Source organism: Metopolophium dirhodum, chromosome 5 (assembly GCF_019925205.1).
Source record: "Metopolophium dirhodum isolate CAU chromosome 5, ASM1992520v1, whole genome shotgun sequence".
In the NCBI taxonomy this organism is placed as follows: Eukaryota; Metazoa; Arthropoda; class Insecta; order Hemiptera; family Aphididae; genus Metopolophium; species Metopolophium dirhodum.
In genome coordinates this window covers 27,139,590-27,161,604 of record NC_083564.1, presented here as the reverse complement: position 1 = coordinate 27,161,604, position 22,015 = coordinate 27,139,590, and the positions used below count along the sequence as shown (strand labels likewise).

The window sequence follows — 22,015 nt, the reverse complement described above, 5'->3', positions numbered from 1 at the left end:
ACCTTTTACTCTTCAAAAAAATGTTTGTTTATATCATGGTAAATTCTCAATACAAATACTGTACTATTCTGAATGTATAAAACTATAATGTAACTACCTAAATGTAGGTATTAATATTATGTGCAAATCGTTAAACGCGTAATAAACTACATAATATTTAAATGTTCATACTTTTTAACTACCTTTTACTCTTCAAAAAAATGTTTGTTTATATCATGGTAAATTCTCAATACAAATACTGTACTATTATGAATGTATAATTCTATAATGTAAGTACTTAAATGTAGGTATAAATATGTGCAAATTGTTAAACGAAAAATAAACTACATAATATTTAAATATTCATAATATAGATGCAACTATTGATATCATAGGAGTTATACAAAATACGACGTTGCAGATGTGTGTCATCACCCCGCTATAAAATAATATTCGACCATCCAGTTATATTTTATTTTCGTACTACAATACGTCAATACTATATAACACAACAAAAACCCTTCGTAAACTACATGTAAAAAAAAATATAAGTCTATAAGCATTATAAAGATGTGATATCATGAATAAATGCTTAGTATATTGAATTTAAGTAAACTTATTTTGTTTCAATAATTTATTTACTTGGCGAGGAATTATTTCTTAAAAGAAACAAAGTGTGATCAACAAAATAATTAAACGCCAAAGGATTATTAAAATATAACTTATTATTATTTTAAAAATATTATTATTAATATTCAAAAATATTATTATTTATATTTACATACTACTCTAAATAATTATTAATCACCAAGTAAATCAATTATTGAAACAAAATAAATTTACATAAATTCAATATACTTAGAATTTATGCATGATATCACATAGTGCTTAAAGGTCTTATATTTTTCTTACTTAGCCATTTTTACACGTAGTTTACGAAGGGTTTTTGTTATGATATCTTTATTTTTTAACATCAATGCAAACAATGATAATGTATCTATATGTTTATCTAAATTGTATACATATATATAGTATATTGTATACAGTGTGATTCCTTTTAAAGGTAACACTAAATAATTTTGTCCAGTGACATTGGATTAATATGCGGTACCTAACCTAACCTAACCAGACTATCAAATTATAATTCCACATTTTCTAGAATAGAACGTACCAGTGAAAAATATAACGTTTTAAAGGCATAAGTAAAATCTTTAGATGTCTCCTACTAATGAATCGTAGAATCGATGACGAATTTTGGAAATACATAAACAATGTTTAATGATAGATGGATTCGAACTAAACGTAACACCTAAATCAAGATGAAGCAATATATTATCTAAATACCTAATAATTATGGAGAACTGGAGTGCGAGATCTAGAAAATGACATTACTTTGCAATTATCAATATTCTACAATAATTGTTTTTCACACCAGATTGATAAGACATTTAAGTCATTTTGCAAAAAAACAGAATCTGAGGATGATTTTATTAATCAAAAAAATTTCATATTATATAATATTATATGATATATTGAAAAGAATAGTCAAAGCTAAGAAAATAACAGGTGCTACCGATATGAAACCGATAAGCGCGTTAGACGCAATATAATTAATTCCTAACTATTCAGGACAATCCGAAATATATCCAATTTTAAATGCATGCGAAGTAATTATAAGTACGGTAGACTCAGAACAGCACCCTTTCATGTTAAAAATGATAGCAGCTACTAAACTATCAGACAGAGCTTTTAACGTAACCAGATATAAGGAAATTATAGAATGGGGCGATATGAAAAAAATATTGTTCGACGCATTCGAAAGTCCCTACGGAGCAGCTAACTTACAAATCGAATTAAACATAGTAAAAACATGTTTCCACGTGTAGTCGTAGGATTTTTCTATGTCAAGACTTATAAGACTCTTATACTTAATGTGTTTTTTCTATGTATAGCTATTGTATAATAATAGACTCAAATGCATGTAAAAAAAGGTGGGTAAGTGGATGTCACTCTGCTGTACAGTAGGTTACAAGTGGATCACTGTAATGGATGGTGTTAAATTTGAATTCAATGATATAATATTATTGGATGAGAAAAACGATTCTGAGCGAAAACCGTCAGTCAGCCTATGATATTACCAAGTATATTTGATGATATTATTGTGAATTAAGTAATTCTTATATAACCTATTTACGTGGAGCCTTAGAGCCTTGTGTTCAATTTACAATCTTTAGCTATAAAAGTTGAACATTTTATAAATTTTTAACTACAAAATAATTATTAAATTATAAATTTTTAAATGTTGTCAAAATTCGATCTTTAAATGCTTATAAAAAAAAATTGCGCCTATGGATTTTTATATTTTTCAACTGATATTGTATTGATATATCAGGAGCCTTGTATTAAATTTTTACATTTTTTGGCCAAACAGATAAAATTTTATTAATATTTATTGAAAAAAAAAAACTAAAAATTTGAAAATGTCCGTAAACAGCTCTAAAAGATTCAAAATATTTTCAAAATTATATGGTGTATAGAAAATGCTAATATAAACATTCAGTGAAATTTTCAAGTATCTAAATTCGTTCGTCTTTTAATTACAACAAAATAAGGAAATCGCTACATGAGAAATCGAGTGAATATCTAATGTTGTAAAAATTTGAATTTCAAACGCTCACAAAAATTTAATTTGACTTTCTTATAGACATTTTTTTTTTTGATAAAGGTAGACAAACTTATGAGGAATCTTGTATTACATTATAACCTTAGATTTAAAAAGAAAAATTTTTACGAATTTTGAACTCAAAATAATTTGCAAATTTTCATGATTTTTCCATATTTTGTCAATTTATGAACTTTGAATGCTTAGAAAAAAAAACTGTGACTAAGGATTTTTAATATTTTTCACCTGCCTTTGAAACATTATACTAGGAGCCTTCTATTACATTCAAAACTTTTTTAGCCGACAAATAAAATTGTATTGATATCTTTAGGAAAAAAACTAAATAAAATGGAAAATGAAAATGTCCGTAAACAGTTCAAAATAAATCAAAATATTTTGAAAATTTTATAGTATATAGAAAATGAAATTTAAACAACCAGTGAAAATTTCAAGTATTTGGTCAAGTATTAGGTCATTTGTTTTAAAGTTACACCAAAAACCTAATTCAATTTTGTGAAAAATCAATTTTGTGTAAAAATTCCCGTTTTGCCTTAATTTTTCTTTTGTTTATCTTGTCGCTTGTGAAAACTATTGGGAAATTTTTACTTTTGACTCCCACAAAGTACCAACTAGATTCACATTCCAATCAGAAAAGGTACTGTTAAAGAAAATCGAAGCATTTTTACTGCTCTAAAACTGCTTTTTTATTTTAATATAATTTTTTATTTTATTTATTCATGGTTTAGCATCAATTACTAAGTTGCAACCAAAAAAAAAAATTATATTAGTTACATATAAATAATAAAATGGTTTCCTAGGATTAAGTTATGCATATCAATAGTTTTAGAAATGTGATGATTTTGTTGGTGTTGTCTTGGATTGGGCTAAGGTCTTCGAAGAGGTTTTTAGAAATTTCTAGGCTTTTTCTGGTTATTTCTATATGGTTTAGACACTAGACAAGGACCCGCTTTACTGTAAGAGGTTCTCCGCAGGTTTGGCACATTACAGGTTCTTCTCTGCGCATACGATGTCCATGGGACATCTTTGAGTGACCTATACGTAATCTGTTAATAACTAATTCATCTTTGCGATTTGATGTATGGGGTTTAATCAGTATATGGACCATAATATAATATAATAACGATAGCTGCAAACTACGGCAGACAACGAAATTAATGCATACTGCATAATGCATATAGTTGCATCGTGGACATTTGCTACATACAAAGGTGTTATATCATTGATCATGACAATTTATGTATTATTTGAGATACATTCCGGTGTATAACGTATGCTTTAGCGAAACTTTAAAAAATCTCTGAGGTAATTACCTCTGAAATTATCGTTCACCACGCCACTGTTCACACATAATGAAAATTCACACATAATTTTACAATTCTATATATATTTCTATTTATATATATGTAATGTATTTTATTATATTGTCATATGTAGATACAATTAACTAATTGTTCTTGAGATTTGCTTACTTCTTTGGGACTGTCCTGTGGTGATACAAAATGTTGTTTTCAATTCCTCCCGTTTTATACCAATCTTTTATTTAGTGATGGATACGTTTTTTAAAATTTGGATTTATCTAATTTAAAATTCAAATTAATAGTTTCTCAGTTATAAAAATGTAGCTAAAGATAATTATAGGGCTTAAGACTGGTTTATAAAAATATAAAATATATGACATTATATCGAATCTAGTAGGTGCGTATCTATTATACTTGCTACTTGGGCTATTTTTATAAATTATAAATAATGATAGATAAATATGTATTATTGACATTTTTGTATTTCTATAGCCCCCATATCTTGCAAACCCATTATTACCGATCATCCCTGAAGATCAATTTCAATTTATTTATATTTTTTAAGTAGATTTTGTATTGTGTTTGGTTTTTTGCTCCCGTAAAAAATATTTAAGTCGTCTACGAACAGAGTGTATTTGAGGGGTTCAGTGATGGTGTTGGATATATTGTTTATGGCTAAAATAATGTATAATAATGTAAATAATGTAAAATGATATCAGGATAAACTTGTGGGATTCCATTTTCTTGCAAACATTTCTCAGAAGATGACGTGTTGCCTATTTTTGATTGGAATGCTATGGTTATGTCCAATAAGTAGGTTTCCGTGGCATGATATTGTGCTTTGTTTTTAAATGATTCCATGTTTCCACGTGCATTCGTAGGATTTTTCTATGTCAAGACTCATAGATTCTTTTTCGGTTATTTATTTTGTTTTGGATGTACCTTAAGCTGTCAATTGTAGATTTAAATTTCGGAATCTGTTTTGGAAATTTGATACTTAATGTGTTTTTTCTATGTATTATATAAGCCTTGAATTTGCGTATTTTTAAGGGTTGTTTTAGGGTGGCTTACCCGCCATTAAAATCATTATCGAATATTTGTTTATTTCTGTTTGCAATTGGCTTCACGTAAGAAAAAAAATATGGCTTATGAATAATAAATATGGTTACATTTATCCCCGGGCAACGCCAGGTAATATAGCTAATAGGTATTATAATTGAATAATAATAGACTCAAATGCATGTAAAAAAATATAAACAATATAAAAAACGGTTAATATCCAAATGTCAAATGGAATCTTTTAGAATCTAAAGTTGATTTATTACCAAACATTTTTTCTTATATAATACTCACATGACTCCCAAGCACATTTCTTAAAAATTAAAACTATTAATAATAACTAATTGTGTTAAATATTATATAATAAGTACATACTTTGAATTTTGATCGAATTTAATTCAAATGCATAACATAATATTTTGTTATGTTTTTATATATTATACTATAATCTATATATAAAACACACCATGATAACATTTCTATAGAATTTAAATTTTTTTTATTTTAATATAATTTTTTATTTTATTTATTCATGGTCTAGCATCCATTACTAAGTTAGACTAACTTAGTTTGTTCAGATAAGTCAGATGAAACCCAAAGTCTGTGTGCTTTATTTTTTAAAACGTACGGAAATAAAGCTAATAAGTTTTAAGGGATTTATAAAATATATAATATCTGTTCTTATTTTGTATTTATATTATTTATGTAAATATAGATGTCCGGGATCTGCGTTTTGTTGTAATTACGGTGCATGTGTAAGTAAAAATTCAAAATGTAATGGTAAGTACGATTGTGTCGATGGATCAGATGAAAAATTACCTGAATGTAAAAAATTAGACTTAAGTATTTCTTCAAGCCCTACAAGACCGCAACAGACTCAAGGAACCAGTCAGGCTAAATACATGTAAGTAATTGATTTTCATTTCTAAATTGTAAAACTGTTTGATTAGAATATATTTATATATTTAATGATTTGCATCCTTTCATAGGATTTGTATAATATTCATAATAATTAATTATGTGACTTGGCGCGACATGAGAGTAAGTAACAGCCGCTACCACTAATTCCTGGATGTATGATCACCCGGGTTCATAGTGGCAAAAACCTTGTCACGCATAGGTATCTACACACGTACCAACCAACCGTTCCAACCCCTACAAGAGCTATAATAGCCATATGTTGTTTTTTTGTGTGGTCAATTTCAAAACAATTGTCAATGCAAAGCGCCACATCACAAATTGGACAATAGTATGACATTTTTTTTTTACAACGATCTAATTTTCCCATTTTAAAATTATTCATGTCCGGCCGAGTGTCTGTGTAATGCGCGTGTGTGGGTTTGTGTGTGCGCAAGCGCAGAAAAATAATCAATACCCTCTAGGGTTGGCAATTTCTCGTTTCTCATATTTTGTTTATCATTTCGGCGCTGCGGTGACAGACTAACGCTAGTTGTAACTTTTATTTCAAGGCTATAATTTATAAGTCACACGAATCCTGTCGATAAAACATATATTTTGTGAGTATAATACATATTATATTATATAGTTATTCTCGTGACCATGTAATAATACATAATAATACACGAATGTATATTGTATTATAATTATTTATGTCAAACACTTCGTAAATACTACTTCTAAAATAGTAGTCTGGGTGGAACTAGTCTACCAAAACATGCGGGGTTGTTGGACGAGTTCATACCTAAGATATCGATCTGATATTAAGTTGATACAATATAATAATAATAAATATATTTTTACCAATATTGTTTTTTTGTGTGGTAAATTTCAAAACAATTGCTAATGCAAAGCGGCACATCACAAATTGAATAATATTATAACGTTTCCATTTTACAACGATCTAATTATTCCGTTTTAAAATTATTTATGTCTGGCCGAGTGTCTGTGTAATGCGCGTGTGTGGGTTTGTGTGTGTGCAAGCGCAGGGAAAATAATCAATACCCTCTAGCGTTGGCAATTTCTCGTTTCTCATATTTTGTTTGTCATTACGGCGCTGCGGTGACAGACGAACGCTAGTTGTAACTTTTATTTCAAGTCTATAATTTATAAGTCACACGAATCCTGTCGATAAAACATATATTTTGTGAGTATAATACATATTATATTAAATAGTTATTCTCGTGACCATGTAATAATACATAATATTACACGAATGTATATTGTATTATAATTTTTTATGTCAAACACTTCGTAAATACTACTTCTAAAATAGTAGTCCGGGTGGAACTAGTCTACCAAACATGAGGGGTTGTTGGACGAGTTCATACCTAAGATATCGATCTGATATTAAGTTGATACAATGTGATAATAATTAATATATTTTTATCAATATTGTTTTTTTATGTGGTAAATTTCAAAACAATTGTTAATGCCAAGCGGCACATCACAAATTAGACAATAGTATGACGTTTCTTTTTTACAACGATCTAATTTTCACATTTTTAAATTATTTATGTCTCGCCGAGTGTCTGTGTAATGCGCGTGTGTGAGTTTGTGTGTGCGCAAGCGCAGGAAAAATAATCTATACCCTCTAGCGTCGGCCATATTGTATTTTTGCGTCCTGCGCTTGACTAACCTTTAATGACCAACTGCTGGGTTCTCGTTTCTCATACTTTGTTAGTCATTTCGGCGCTGCGGCGACAATCGAACACTAATTGTAACTTTTATTTCAAGACTATAAATCACCCGAATCCTGTCGATAAAACATATTTTGTGAGTATAATAAATATTATATTAAATAGTTATTCTCGTGACCATGTAATAATACATAATAATACACGAATGTATATTGTATTATAATAATTTATGTCAAACACTTCGTAAATACGACTACTATTTTAGAAGTAGTATTTACGAAGTGTGATATAAATATACATATACAACATACAATGTAATAATAATTAATATATTTTTATCAATATTGTTTTTTTGTGTGGTAAATTTCAAATCAATTGTTAATGCCAAGCGGCACATCACAAATTAGACAGTAGTATGACGTTTCTTTTCTACAACGATCTAATTTTCCTATTTTAAAGTTATTTATGTCTGGCCGAGTGTCTGTGTAATGCGCGTGTGTGGGTTTGTGTGTGCGCAAGCGCAGGAAAAATAATCAATACGCTCTAGTGTCGGCCATTTTGTATTTTTGAGTCCTGCGCTTGACTAACCTTTAATGACCAAAATGGGTTCTTGTTTTTTATACCTTGTCATTTAGGCGCTTCGGTTAACAGGCGAACGCTAGTTGTAACTTTTATTTTAAGGCTAAAAATCACCCGAATATTGTCGAAAAACATATTTTGTGAGTATAATACAAATTATATTAGAGTTATTCTCGTGACCATATAATAATACAAGAATGTATATTGTATAATATTTATGTCAAAAACTTCGTAAATACTACTTCTATAGTAGTCATCGGAGAGTTATCACTTCGGGGTCTTGTAAAAGGGGGGAGTTGGATGAGTTCATACCTAATAGCTATCGATCTGATATTAAGTTGATACAATATAATAAATATTAATATTTATTTAAAATAATAAAACAAATATTCTTATAAATATTTTATAATATTGTCCATAGGTTAAACTGTATAAGAATAAATGGCTGATACACCTATTTGGTGTGTTATTGAGTATGATGGTGGTGGTGTACAAATTGAACCTAAAAGTTGGACGGACACTGGGTCATCAGGAACCAGCTATTGGCCCAAACGAGGAGTTTTTAATTCAGACCTACAATACCTTAATGCAGTAAAACATAATACAAGTCCTGAAATAACTTGGCCAGACTGTAAGACATCTACACTGGGATTCTATGGTAATTTCAAACTTTATAAATATTATATTTTGTATAGGACACTATTAAATATAGTTGAAACTTGAAAGCATACCTGATAAATGATTATCTTTACACTTAATTTAATGCAATATCGTATAACTATAAATTCATGGCAGTCGGATTTCACTATTATTAATCGCTTAAAAGTAAATTACTATGCTAAAGACCAAACTCAATAAACGTTTGTTCAAATCATCTAATTTATACTTGCAATGTAATTATTGTTTGTAGGAATATTTAATTTGTTATATTTTAATAATTTAATCAAATGTATTTTAGATGACTTCGAAGATGCCAAACGTAAACTAAAAAAATCTGAAGTCAATGCAGACCTTAACACAGATGTGGAAAGGGGAAAAAAAGCCGAAAAAAGTGGAAGAAAAAAAAAACATTTGTTAGTTCTAGTGACAATCCTGAACCTTAAGTAACGCCCGCTATTAAAATAAAACTATTTCCTAAACCACAACAACCAAGTACATTGCCACAAAGTTTATATTTAAATGAATCTGCATTGCATTTTCCTGAAAAATTACGCTCTCACAGAATCCCTTTCCAAATTTTCCGTATCAACTACATCATTTACCACATAGTAAATATTATAAATAATATAATTATTCGATTTGATTTAAAAGTACACAACAATAGCAAATAGATTAAATACAGTAATTTTATAATATACATTGCCTTTGCGATTCTTTGACCGGTCCACTCCCATCCAGCCACTATTACACAAATAACAATTTATAATAATATCGACATCATGAATTCACACGCATCTTTGAGTTGCTTGCTGGCCGTCATAGCCAACTTCATCCCTGAGGCGGCCGTGAGCGGCGCCCGCATTGTGTCACGTCTGGCCATAATGGCTTACCGCAATTCGAACTTGTTGTTCGTCCTCAAAAAAGCCGTCAGCGCCGGATCCAAAATCACCGATCCAATTACATTTGTGATAATAATTCCACCGATTAAGATTACCGCTGGCGACAGCGTTATGGAAATCCAGTGCTGTGAACCCAATGTTATCTTCACCAACGAAGAGAGACACATGTTTTGCCAGTCAATGGACGACCACATGTTACGCACGGTGTACCGGTGTCACGATGTCACGCTATACGAAGACGGCAACCCCGAAAACGTGACAGTGGTGTACTGGACGTTGGTCAAGACGGCGTGGTACCAGCTCACGTTCCTGGCCCTGACCATATTGCCGTTCTGTTTAATGGTGATATCCGCACTAGTATACCACCTCTCAGAAAGCTTCGAGCACAGCCAATGGGTCGAAAACCTTACGAAGAGCATTGCATTGCCTTTTTCGCCGAGACAATCACACTACCGACTGTCACAGACTTTAAATCAACCGGTATGTCGGTATATATATTTGTATACCTAATTAATTTATATTATCATAATTATATGGTTGATGACGTGGTGTTAAGTGGGAATATTCGATAAAGCCGGTAAAATGGTAATTATTATACCGTCAAGCGAGAGTCTGTGGTAAAGAAAAAACAAAATAAAACATGTTTCACTGAAAATATGTTTTTATAAATGTTTCAAAAAGTTGTATAAACTATATTGTAAAAAAATTGTCATTCATTATTGATCCACCTATTTGTTATGCATTATCACAAAAAAATTCAACTTAAATTCAAATTTATAATTCAAACACCAACAAGCACACACAGGCTGATAAAATGATAAGTAGGCATTAACCTGGTATTGATAAAAACCTGATATTTTAGTTTTTTTTAGTTTACAAACATATTATTGTATTATATTATTATAATATTATCACGGAGTGGGTCGGTTATTATACATCGCTGTTCGCAAAACATTGGTGAGTCCCAAATTATTAAGGACAAAAACGATTACGTTCAAAATATTTAAATGTATACATTTGTTTAAGTAGATATAGGTATATTATAATCACGTAGGGAAAGGAGGGGTAGAACCGTACTATTAACTTCTAAGCATTGTAGAACTTACAAGATTATAAGAATTTGAATTTGGATTGCGTAACTATATTACATATATTGTGAGCTTCAATAATATTTAAGCATTTATATATATATATATATATTTTGGACAAGTAATTTATTAGTTATAAATTATAAGTATGTAAAGTTAAGATAAATTAAAAATGTGGGTATGTTGGGATTCAAAAGAGTAAATATATTATAACTATACAAAATAGTAAATCTAAAAATCATCTAAAAATGTTGTCTTTTAACGATTTAAAATTATGTAAGAGAAACATTTTTAAAAACGTTAGCTTTTTCTGAAATAAAGTGTTTCTTACGTTAAGTGAATCACCCTGTATACTATAAAAGAACATTTTGCGTAGTTGGAAATAAAAGTTTAAACATATTTAGCTCCAATATTAAAACTACACATAAAACTTTAAAACTATCTGATGTGTATTATAATAATATATTATAGTATTAACATAGGTACTGATGTCAATAAGCAATTTAAGGATGCAATCATCACCGTGACATAGTTGTTGTTCATAACTTTGGATATGGCAAACATCTGAAATGCATGGTAGTTTTAGGTAAAACTTTCTTAACTAAAGGAGAAATATATGAAACTCCTTGTCAGTCTAATTTACTTGATTGTTACTAAGTTAGTAGTATTTCCGAAAATATTCAAATTAGGCTAGTATCTGACATAATATGCAAATGTATAGCTTTAGCATGGAAGCATGATATCAGTAATAGTCTAGCAGTTTTACCACTATTGAATGGCGATTGCACTAAGACTAATTATTGATAAATGTATATAATATATTTGTTTTATGTATAAGCTAAATGGGAATAGTAAATTGTATGTATATGTAAACATATAACATTAAGTACCATAATCATATATTGTTTTTTAAAATTATAAAACAAATATTCATATAAATATATTATAATATTTTCCATAGGTTAAACTGTGTAAGAATAAATGGCAGATACACCTATTTGATGAGTTATTGAGTTTGATGATGGTGATGAAGTTAGACAGAGACTGGATCACCAGAAACCAACTATACTGGGATTCTATGGTAATTTTAAATTCTTTTATAGATATTTTATTTTGTAGAGGACAGTATTAAATATAGTTGAAACTTGAAAGCTTAGCTGATAAATGATAATCCTTACACTTAATTTAATGCAATATTAAAATTTTTTTTTATTTTTCTCGGCGAAAAAGGCAATGCAATGCGACGAGAAGACGCTCATCGTAAGGTTTTCAACGTACGGCTGTGCTCACAGTTTTCCGAGAAGTGGTATACTATTGCGGTTATCAACATTATACAGAACGATAATATGGTCAAGACCAGGAACGTTATCTGATACCACGCCGTCTTGGTCAACGTTCCGTACACCACTGGCACGTTTTCGGGGTTGCCGTCGTCGTATAGCGTGACATCGTGACACCGACACACCGTGCGTAACAAGTGGTCGCTCATTGTCTGGCGAAAAATGTGCTTCCCTTCATTGGCGAAAATATTATTGGGTTCTCAGCACGGGATTTCCATATCGCTGTCGGCAGCGGTAATCTTGACCGGTGGAATTTTAATCACAAATTTAGTGGAATCGGTAATTTTGGACCTGGCGCCGACGACTTTTTTGAGGGCGATCAACAAGAACGAATTGCGGCCAGCCATTACGGCCGGACGTGACACAATGTATGCGCCGCTCACGTCCGCCTCGGTGATGAAGATGGCTATGACGGCCAGCAAGCAACTCAAAGATGCGTGTGAATTCATGATGTCGATATTATTATAAATTGTTATTTATGTAATGGTGGCTGGATGGACGTGGACCGGTCAAAGAATCGCAAAGGCAATGTCTATTATAATATTACCGTATTTAATGTGTTTGGTATTGTTATGTATTTTTAAATCAAATCGAATAATTATATTATTTATAATATTTACTGTGCGGTCAATGATGCAGTTGATACGGAAAATTTAGAAAGAGATTCTGAGAGAGCGTAATTTTTCAGTAAAATGCGCTGCGATAACACACCTGAATCAGTGACTGTAACGCAAAATACTCTGACGGATCCTGCGTCGTTTAAGGACTATTTATAACATATATCTAGAACCGGCGGTCGGCCGTTTTTAACTACAAGGTTGCTAACCACGTACTGCCCTTAGAAACGCCGCCGCCGCTGCCACTGACGATGAAGTTATCCCTCCCCCCTCTGATTCCCACCACGTCCAGGACATTGAATTAGTACCTTTTTACAATATTACAAATATGTATTATTATTACAGAACAAATTCATAGAAAATGTATTAACTCTCCGTCGAAATGTCTGTGAAAACCAAATATCTTTGATACGAATGACATTCTGTTATTTGTCCGAACAATTAATTAATAATTGAAAATTGTGAGGTTTTAATAAACTATATTTTAGAATTGTACAAATACTTGATGATCATTGTAAAAAAAATATTGAGCCATTGTACTGAACCGAAATAAAGTATTTTAAATTATTTACACGATGACCTTCAACGAGTATATTAATATGACAGTCACTTAAGTGTACACCACATTTGTTAATTTTTTTTGGGGGAGGAAGGTGGAGAGGAAATGTTCATACTTTTTAACTACCTTTTACTCTTCAAAAAAATGTTTGTTTATATTATGGTAAATTCTCAATACAAATACTGTACTATTCTGAATGTATAATACTATAATGTAACTACCTAAATGTAGGTATAAATATGTGCAAATCGTTAAACGAATAATAAACTACATAATATTTAAATGTTCATACTTTTTTACTACCTTTTACTCTTCAAAAAAATGTTTGTTTATATCATGGTAAATTCTCAATACAACTATATACTGTACTATTCTGAATGTATAATTCTATAATGTAACTACCTAAATGTAGGTATAAATATGTGCAAATCGGTAAACAAATTGTCAACTACATAATATTTAAATATTCATAATATAGATACAACTATTGATATCATAGCAGTTATACATAATACGACGTTGCAGATGTGTGTCATCACTCCGCTATAAAATAATATTCGACCATCCAGTTATATTTTATTTTCGTACTACAATACATCAATATTATATAACACAACAAAAACCCTTCGTAAACTACATGTAAAAAAAAATATAAGTGTATAAGCACTATAAAGATGTGATATCATGAATAAATGCTTAGTACCTATATTGAATTTAAGTGAACTTATTTTGTTTCAATAATTTATTTACTTGGCGAGGAATAATTTCTTAAAAGAAACAAAGTGTGATAAACAAAATAATTAAATGGCGAAGGATTATTAAAATATAACTTATTATTATTTATTTTTACATACTACTCTAAATAATTAATCACCAAGTAAATAAATTATTGAAACAAAATAAGTTTACAAAAATTCAATATACTTAGCATTTATGCATGATATCACATAGTGCTTAAAGGTCTTATTTTTTTCTTACTTAGCCATTTTTACACGTAGTTTACGAAGGTTTTTTGTTATGATATCTTTTTTTTTTAACATCAATGCAAACAATAATACTGTATCTATATGTTTATCTAAATTTTATACATATATATTATAGTATATTGTATATACTATATTTTATCTATAACTTTATCTAAATAATTATATTATTTGAGATACATTCCGGTGTATAACGTATGCTTTAGTGAAACTTTAAAAAATCTCCGAGGTAATTACCTCTGAAATTATCGTTCACCACGCCACTGTTTACACGTAATGAAAATTCACACATAATTTTACAATTCTATATATATTTCTATTTATATTTATGTAATGTATCTTATTATATTGTCATATGTAGATACAATTTATACAATAGAGTTAAAATTAAAAATATCGATTTGGGTATCATTATAGCTAACCTCATGATTCTATTTACAGGATCATTTATTAAATTATTGGTTTTCTGTAGGAGTTTTAGGTTTTAGATGAAACTATGTAATACTTCAAATATACAAATTGAAATAAAGAACGCACTGATTATTGCTCGCATAAGGAGTCCAGTTGTCGCTCGTTGAAATCGGTTTTTTGAGACTTGAGAGGTTGTTACTCTGATGGTTGGTGCTCATGCACTCGTTTAAGGGACGACACGGATATGCCGACCAGAGAGTGGTAGGTGGTTTTATCAAACGTTTTTGTATTTTCCCCGAACTAGATTTCTCTTCGGCGGCAAAGACCTTTTTGTCGGTGACAATAGTTTTATTCGGGATGACTGATTTCTACGAACGACAGTCTGGCCGTTATTTATTATTCTGTAAGATTTTAGTTTATTTATTATAATGATGTGTGATATCATTACAATATGGTGAACGAGATCATAAGGTTGACGTAGAATATCACATTTGTATTATATAAAGCGAAGGAAACTATTTTGAATGGATTCAGGGCATTGAATATGTGTATTTTCAGAGCGTGACCAGACTATCAAATTATATTTCCAGATTTTCTAGAATAGAACGTACCAGTGAAAAATATAACGTTTTAAAGGCATAAGTAAAATCTTTAGATTTCTCCTACTAATGAATCGTAGAATCGATGACGAATTTTGGAAATATATAAACAATGTTTAATGATAGATGAATTCGAACTAAACGTAACACCTAAATCAAGATGAAACAATATATTATCTAAATACCTAATAATTATGAAGAACTGGAGTGCGAGACCTAGAAAATGACATTACTTTGCAATTATCAATATTTTACAATAATTGTTTTTCACACCAGATTGATAAGACATTTAAGTCATTTTGCAAAAAAACAGAATCTGAGGATGATTTTATTAATTAAAAAAAATTTCATATTATATAATATTATATGATATATTGAAAAGAATAGTCAAAGCTAAGAAAATAACAGGCGGTACCGATATGAAACCGATAAGCGCGTTAGACGCAATATAATTAATTCCTAACTATTCAGGACAATTCGAAATATATCCATTTTTAAATGCATGCGAAGTAATTATAAGTACGGTAGACTCAGAACAGCACCCTTTCATGTTAAAAATAATAGCAGCTACTAAACTATCGGACAGAGCTTTTAACGTAACCAGATATAAGGAAATTATAGAATGGGGCGATATGAAAAAAATATTGTTCGACGCATTCGAAAGTCCCTACGGAGCAGCTAACTTACAAATCGAATTAAACATAGTAAAAACATGTTTCCACGTGTAGTCGTAGGATTTGTCTATGTCAAGACTTATAAGACTCTTATACTTAATGTGTTTTTTCTATGTATAATTATTGTATAATAATAGACTCAAATGCATGTCAAAAAAATTTCATATTATACAATATATCTATATGATAGAGTCTATGATATGTTTCATGAAGTATATCTTAATTACACGATTGTTCAAGTTCTAGAATATATAGAAATATAATATTTATAATAATAATAATATATATGTATATATTATATATATATAATATAATATAATATTAGGTATACCTAATCTATATAACTAGTACGTAGGTATTATAAATTTGCAACAACAGATAAATAAATATTTCCGTTTTATATTTTACGTTTGAATTATTCATTTTATTCTACTTCGACATAATTAATATTAATTTTATTTAGACACTTGAAAAACGAATAGTCGTGGTGGGGGAAACTTCACTTATACATTTAGTGGGGGTTAAAAATACTGCAATGAAGTCTCCTATTCCTTATTTAGTCGATCATAGGCGTTCACATATTATTAATAATAGTATAAGATTTATTAACCATTTGAGTGTTTAATATATTGTAGGCAGTTATTTATGAACCAGTCAACAATTAATACATTTTAATAAAATATTATATTTTTAGTGTTATTATCTTATTAAATTTACAGTATACTTTCATCGCCGGTCGATGGCCATGAAATCTTCGTTCTCCTGGCTAACATGTCTTTGTTTCATTTATGGTACGTAATAATTTCAATACATTACGATGCGTATATTATAATAGCTGATCCCGCTGGCACTTCGTCGCCCGTTAAATGTACCAATTCTATATGACTCAAACTTTGTTCAATTCGTTATTTAATATTCGGTTTATGGTGTATAAAATTTATCTTAACTTTTATGTTGCCCGGAATAAAAATTCTGATTCGCAGCAGTATATTATCAGGTAGGCAACCTGCCTGCGGTAGATCGCGGACCCCGAGCTGTTTGTATACGTAAGTGTATGATTTAATTCTTGTAACGTCTCCTCTTCACCTGGGCTCTTACCCGTTCCGGTGTCGTTCTGTTTATATTAACGAGGTCTCAGAGACTCGACCTCGGTGTGTGATATTATTACTAGGGATCAGGGTTACCTTATGTGAAGCAAGTACTCAACGTAATGTATATATATATATATATATCTCTGTTATTGATGTATTATAATTATATACTACAAGTTACAATATTGAAAGTATACTTATAAATTATAACTCCGGGCTACCGATCGGGCCATGGTGTGTCGTGGGTGCCGATGTCCAAATGTGGGTTGAGCTGGTCGTCCGCAGGTCCTCTTCAGGTCGTTGTCAGTCCTCGAGTTCCTCTATCGACCACCGACTATGACTCCTCATTCTTGACCATCCAACTATCAACCGCCGACTGTCTTCTATCGACTACCTCACTGTCGACTCTATCATAACTGACCCCCGCCAGGCGTCCAGGTCGGTTATTTACACGATGTGAGCTAAACATCGCGTCAGCATAATATATATTTCATACATATATACACATTTGTCATTACTAACACTCAGCATATTAGCCGTGCTCAACGTAGGGAGTAATGTACGATGTCGATGACGATAATCGTTACACTCTAAACTTTAGAGTCTAAAGTATCAAAATTGTACAAAGTTTGTCATTTTTACTTAATTTCACCTCCGGAGGATTAATATGATAAATTAATACTAAAGCCTAACGCAACCGTACTAAAATCCGATGAATAAAAAAAAAACAAATTTAACACTTTTTAAATTAGCCTATCTTCTTCCCAGAGGTCTAATCTACACAAAAATATTAATTTATATCTTATCTCTATACTATAAAATGATAGCGTTTGTTTGTATGTTCGGGATACACTCCGAATCGACTGAACCGATTTCGAAAATTCTTTCACCAATACAAAGCCACATTCTTTGTGAGTGTCATAGGCTAATTTAAAAAGGGAAGTGATCACCCCCGGTCGGTGTTCAAACAGGAATTTTGAGATTTACAATAGAAATTTTATCACGTATTGGCTGTGAATAATTATAATCGTTAATTACTCCACTAAAACGCAAAATATTTGAAAATCCTTTCTTATTGCACGGTGAAAATATGAGAAGAACCTCTATTCCAAATTTCAAGTCCGTACGTTGAGTAGTTTTTTAGATACAGCGATCGGTGAGTCAGTGGTATTTGGATTTTATATGTATAGATAACTAATTATTGACTTACATTATCGGACTTTATTTATGCCTAAATCCTGCTCCGTGATATCCTCTTTCATTTAAAAAAAACTGCATGACAATTGGATAAGAAGTTTCGAAGCCAAACCGTAACAAAGATTTCCTCTTTTGCTTGATTTCAGTTATATATATATAGATTACCTCATCTATCTACTATATAATACATATTTGATATTACCTATTATTACCTATATTTATATTATTTAAGTAAACGCAAAGCATACATTTAAAATTTAAATATAAATCTTATTTATATTTTTTACATTGGCTGCACCACCCTTATATAGACGTGGCAGTATAATAGGGAAGACCTGGGACAAAACAAACAAATGATGAATTTATCTTTGCATGATAATATTGTTAAAAACTTGTAGGGATTCCCCTAATCCCCTGTGTTACTTCTCCGGTTTCCCCACTATATGAGACATATTGACCAATGTTAATTGTTCTTGAGATTTGTTTACTACTTTGGGACTGTCCTGAAGTGATACAAAATAATGTTTTCAATTCCTCCCGTTTTATACTAATCGTTTATTTAGTGGATACGTTTTTAAAATTTGGATTTATCTAATTTGAAATTCAAATTAATAGTTTCTCAGTTATAAAAATGTAGCTAAAGATAATTATAGGGCTTTAGACTGGTTTATAAAAATATAAAATATATGACGTTATATCGAATCTAGTAGGTGCGTATTTATGCGTAGGTTATTTATTTTGGTTTGGATGTACCTTAAGCTGTCAATTGTAGATTTAAATTTCGGAATCTGTTTTGGAAATTTGATACTTACTGTGTTTTTTCTATGTATTATATATGCCTTGAATTTGCGTTTTTTTAAGGGTTGTTTTAGGGTGGCTTACCCGTCATAAAAATCTTTATCGAATATTTGATTATTTCTGTTTGCAATTGGTTTCACGTAAGAAAAAAAATATGGCCTTCCTACTATTCGCTGAACGTGGATTGTCCATCTCGGTTATATTTATCCCCAGGCAACGCCGGGTAATATAGCTAATAGGTATAATAATTGTATAATAATAGACTCAAATGCATGTAAAAAAATATAAACAATATAAAAAAGGTGGATAAGTGGATGTCGCTCTGCTGTACGGTAGGTTACAAGTGGGTCACTGTAATGGATGGTGTTAAATTTGAATTCAATAATATAATATCATTGTATAAGAAAAACGATTCTGAGCGAAAACGGTCAGTCAGCCTATGATTTTACCAAGTATATTTGATGATATTATTGTGAATAAAGTAATTTATATATAACCTATTTACGTGGAGCCTTGTTTTAAATGTTCAATCCTTAGCCATAAAAGTTAAAAATTTATAAATTTATAAATTTTTAACTACAAAATAATTAATAAATTATAAATTTGAAAATGTTGTCAACATTTGAACTTTAAATGCTTATAAAAAAAAATTGTGCGTATGTATTTTTAATATTTTTCAACTGCTATTAGAACGATATATCAGGGGCCTTATATTAAATTTTCACGCTTTTTTACCCAACAAATAAAAATTTATTGATATTTATAGAAAAAAAAACTAAAAAAATTGAAAACTGACATTGTCCGTAAACAGCTCAAAAAGAGTCAAAATATTTTCAACATTTTATGGTGTATAGCAAATGCTAATATAAACATTCAGTCAAAATTTCATGTCCCTACGGTCATTTGTTTTAGAGTTACACCAAAAACCAAAATCGATTTTCTCGAAAACAGATTTTGCGTAAAAATTCCCGTTTTTCCTTAATTTTTCTTTTGTTTTTCACGTCGCTTGTGAAAACTACTAGGAAATTTTTACTTTTCAGAAAAGTTACTATTGAAGAAAGTCCAAGCACTTTTACTGTCCTAAAAGGTAATGACAGACACAAAAATAAAAAAAAAAATAAAAAAAAAAACACACATCATTGTAGAATCAATACATTCATCGCTTCGCTCAGAATCTAAAACGGTTATTATCCAAATGTCAAATGGAATCTTCTAGAATCTAAAATTGATTTATTACCAAACATTTTCGCTTATATATTACTCACATGACTCCCAAGCACATTTCTTATAAATTAAAACTATTAATAATAACTAATTGTGTTAAATATTATATAATAAGTACATACTTTGAATTTTGATCGAATTTAATTCAAATGCATAACATAATATTATGTTATGTTTTTATATATTATACTATAATCTATATATAAAACACACCATGATAACATTTCCATAAAATTTTAATTTTTTTTATTTTATTTATTCATGGTCTAGCATCAATTACTAAGTTATTCGCTTGCAACCAAAAAAAGAATTATATTAGTTACATATAAATAATAAAATGGTTTCCTTGGATTAAGTTGTGCATATCAATAGTTTTAGAAATGTGATGATTTTGTTGGTGTTGTCTTGGATTGGGCTAAGGGCTTCGAAGAGGTTTTTAGACATTTCTAGGCTTTTTCTGGTTATTTCTATATGGTTTAGACACTAGACAAGAACCCGCTTGACTGTAAGAGGTTCTCCGCAGGTTTGGCACATTACAGGATCTTCTCTGCGCATAAGATGTCCATGGGACATCTTTGAGTGACCTATACGTAATCTATTAATAACTACTTCATCTTTGCGATTTGATGTATGGGGTTTAATCAGTATATGGTAGTATTTTCAATTTTTTAATATAATTTTACATGGATACAATTTATTAATAGGTAATATGCGTTCTATAAAAATATTCTGTATTTGACAAATAATCTCGAAGATTTCATAGTTAAACTATTTTGAATTATACATTTCAACTCCAATATTTATATAACTGGTATGTACTACCAATTGAATAGCTACCAATAAAAACATTATATATTTATTGTAAGAAATTGTTGTTGTTTGATGAATGAGGTGAATTTGTGTATAGTATGGAGGGATTTATCTCACCTCCTCCATCTGATTAACATTATAATTGTGTGGGCTACTCCACCAGACCTATATAATTAATGTATACGTCATTATTATAACACGAGTTATTTGTTTTAGGAACGGGCATAATGTGCAATCCATTAACCGAAAAACGTCAAATTGTCTCATGTTCAGTGTGGGTAACTATATTCTGTCTTAACAAAATACTATTACCTACTAATAATCATCACCAGTGGCGTATATATAATTTAATTCCAGGGAGGGGGAGGGGGAATCCAGAATGGGATTCTCGACATTATAATTAATGATAATAACTCTACACACACATACTTTTATTTTCTAGTATGGAGGGTGTTGAACCTCTTACCGAGATATACGCCACTGATCGTCACTTCCTTATAAACCTACAATCCTACATAGTATATTTTGTAAATATATAATATAATATTAGGTCCTTGAATGTTTGGTTATTTTAAAAAATAAAAATTTCAAATAATATTTCATAACTATTTTTAAGTTTGTTAAGGGTGTGATTAAATCCCTAAATCCCCTTAAATTCTAATGATTTTTAAATTATTAACCATTCCTAAATTACTAAACATTCAAAACGAATAAACGTAGGTACCTATACCTATTAAAGGTGTTGTGACTATGAAGTTATAAGGTAGGTATATATTAACATTTCTATGTTATAGACTAAATGCTTATAAAAATTATGTTTGTTATGAATTATTTTTATAACATTATAATAAATTATTTTTTCTTAAAACT

General features: G+C 29.9%; 1 protein-coding gene across 4 annotated transcripts; it reads left to right on the top strand.

Moving 5' to 3' along the window:
- The first annotated feature begins 5,577 nt into the window (after positions 1 to 5,577).
- Positions 5,578 to 13,660, top strand: LOC132944938 (uncharacterized). 4 transcript variants are annotated; one of them, XM_061014510.1, is made up of 5 exons: positions 5,578 to 6,268; positions 8,617 to 8,853; positions 9,154 to 10,234; positions 11,804 to 11,923; positions 12,073 to 13,660. In XM_061014510.1, the coding sequence occupies exons 3-5, from the start codon at positions 9,635 to 9,637 to the stop codon at positions 12,286 to 12,288; spliced, it is 936 nt and encodes a 311-aa protein (XP_060870493.1). In that variant the 5' UTR covers positions 5,578 to 6,268; positions 8,617 to 8,853; positions 9,154 to 9,634; the 3' UTR covers positions 12,289 to 13,660. The 4 variants fall into 4 exon arrangements, with proteins under 4 accessions (XP_060870493.1, XP_060870491.1, XP_060870492.1 ...); XM_061014508.1 differs by lacking the exon at positions 5,578 to 6,268 and adding an exon at positions 6,453 to 6,536; XM_061014509.1 differs by lacking the exon at positions 5,578 to 6,268 and adding an exon at positions 7,019 to 7,123.
- Positions 13,661 to 22,015: the final 8,355 nt, after the last annotated feature.

Bases quoted from the DNA above. Each gene is read 5' to 3' on its own strand.
- LOC132944938 (XM_061014510.1), top strand. From the start codon at position 9,635: ATGAATTCACACGCATCTTTGAGTTGCTTGCTGGCCGTCATAGCCAAC. The intron at 10,235-11,803 runs GTATGTCGGTAT...TATTTTCCATAG, and splicing joins CACAGACTTTAAATCAACCG to GTTAAACTGTGTAAGAATAA. The intron at 11,924-12,072 runs GTAATTTTAAAT...TCGGCGAAAAAG, and splicing joins AACTATACTGGGATTCTATG to GCAATGCAATGCGACGAGAA.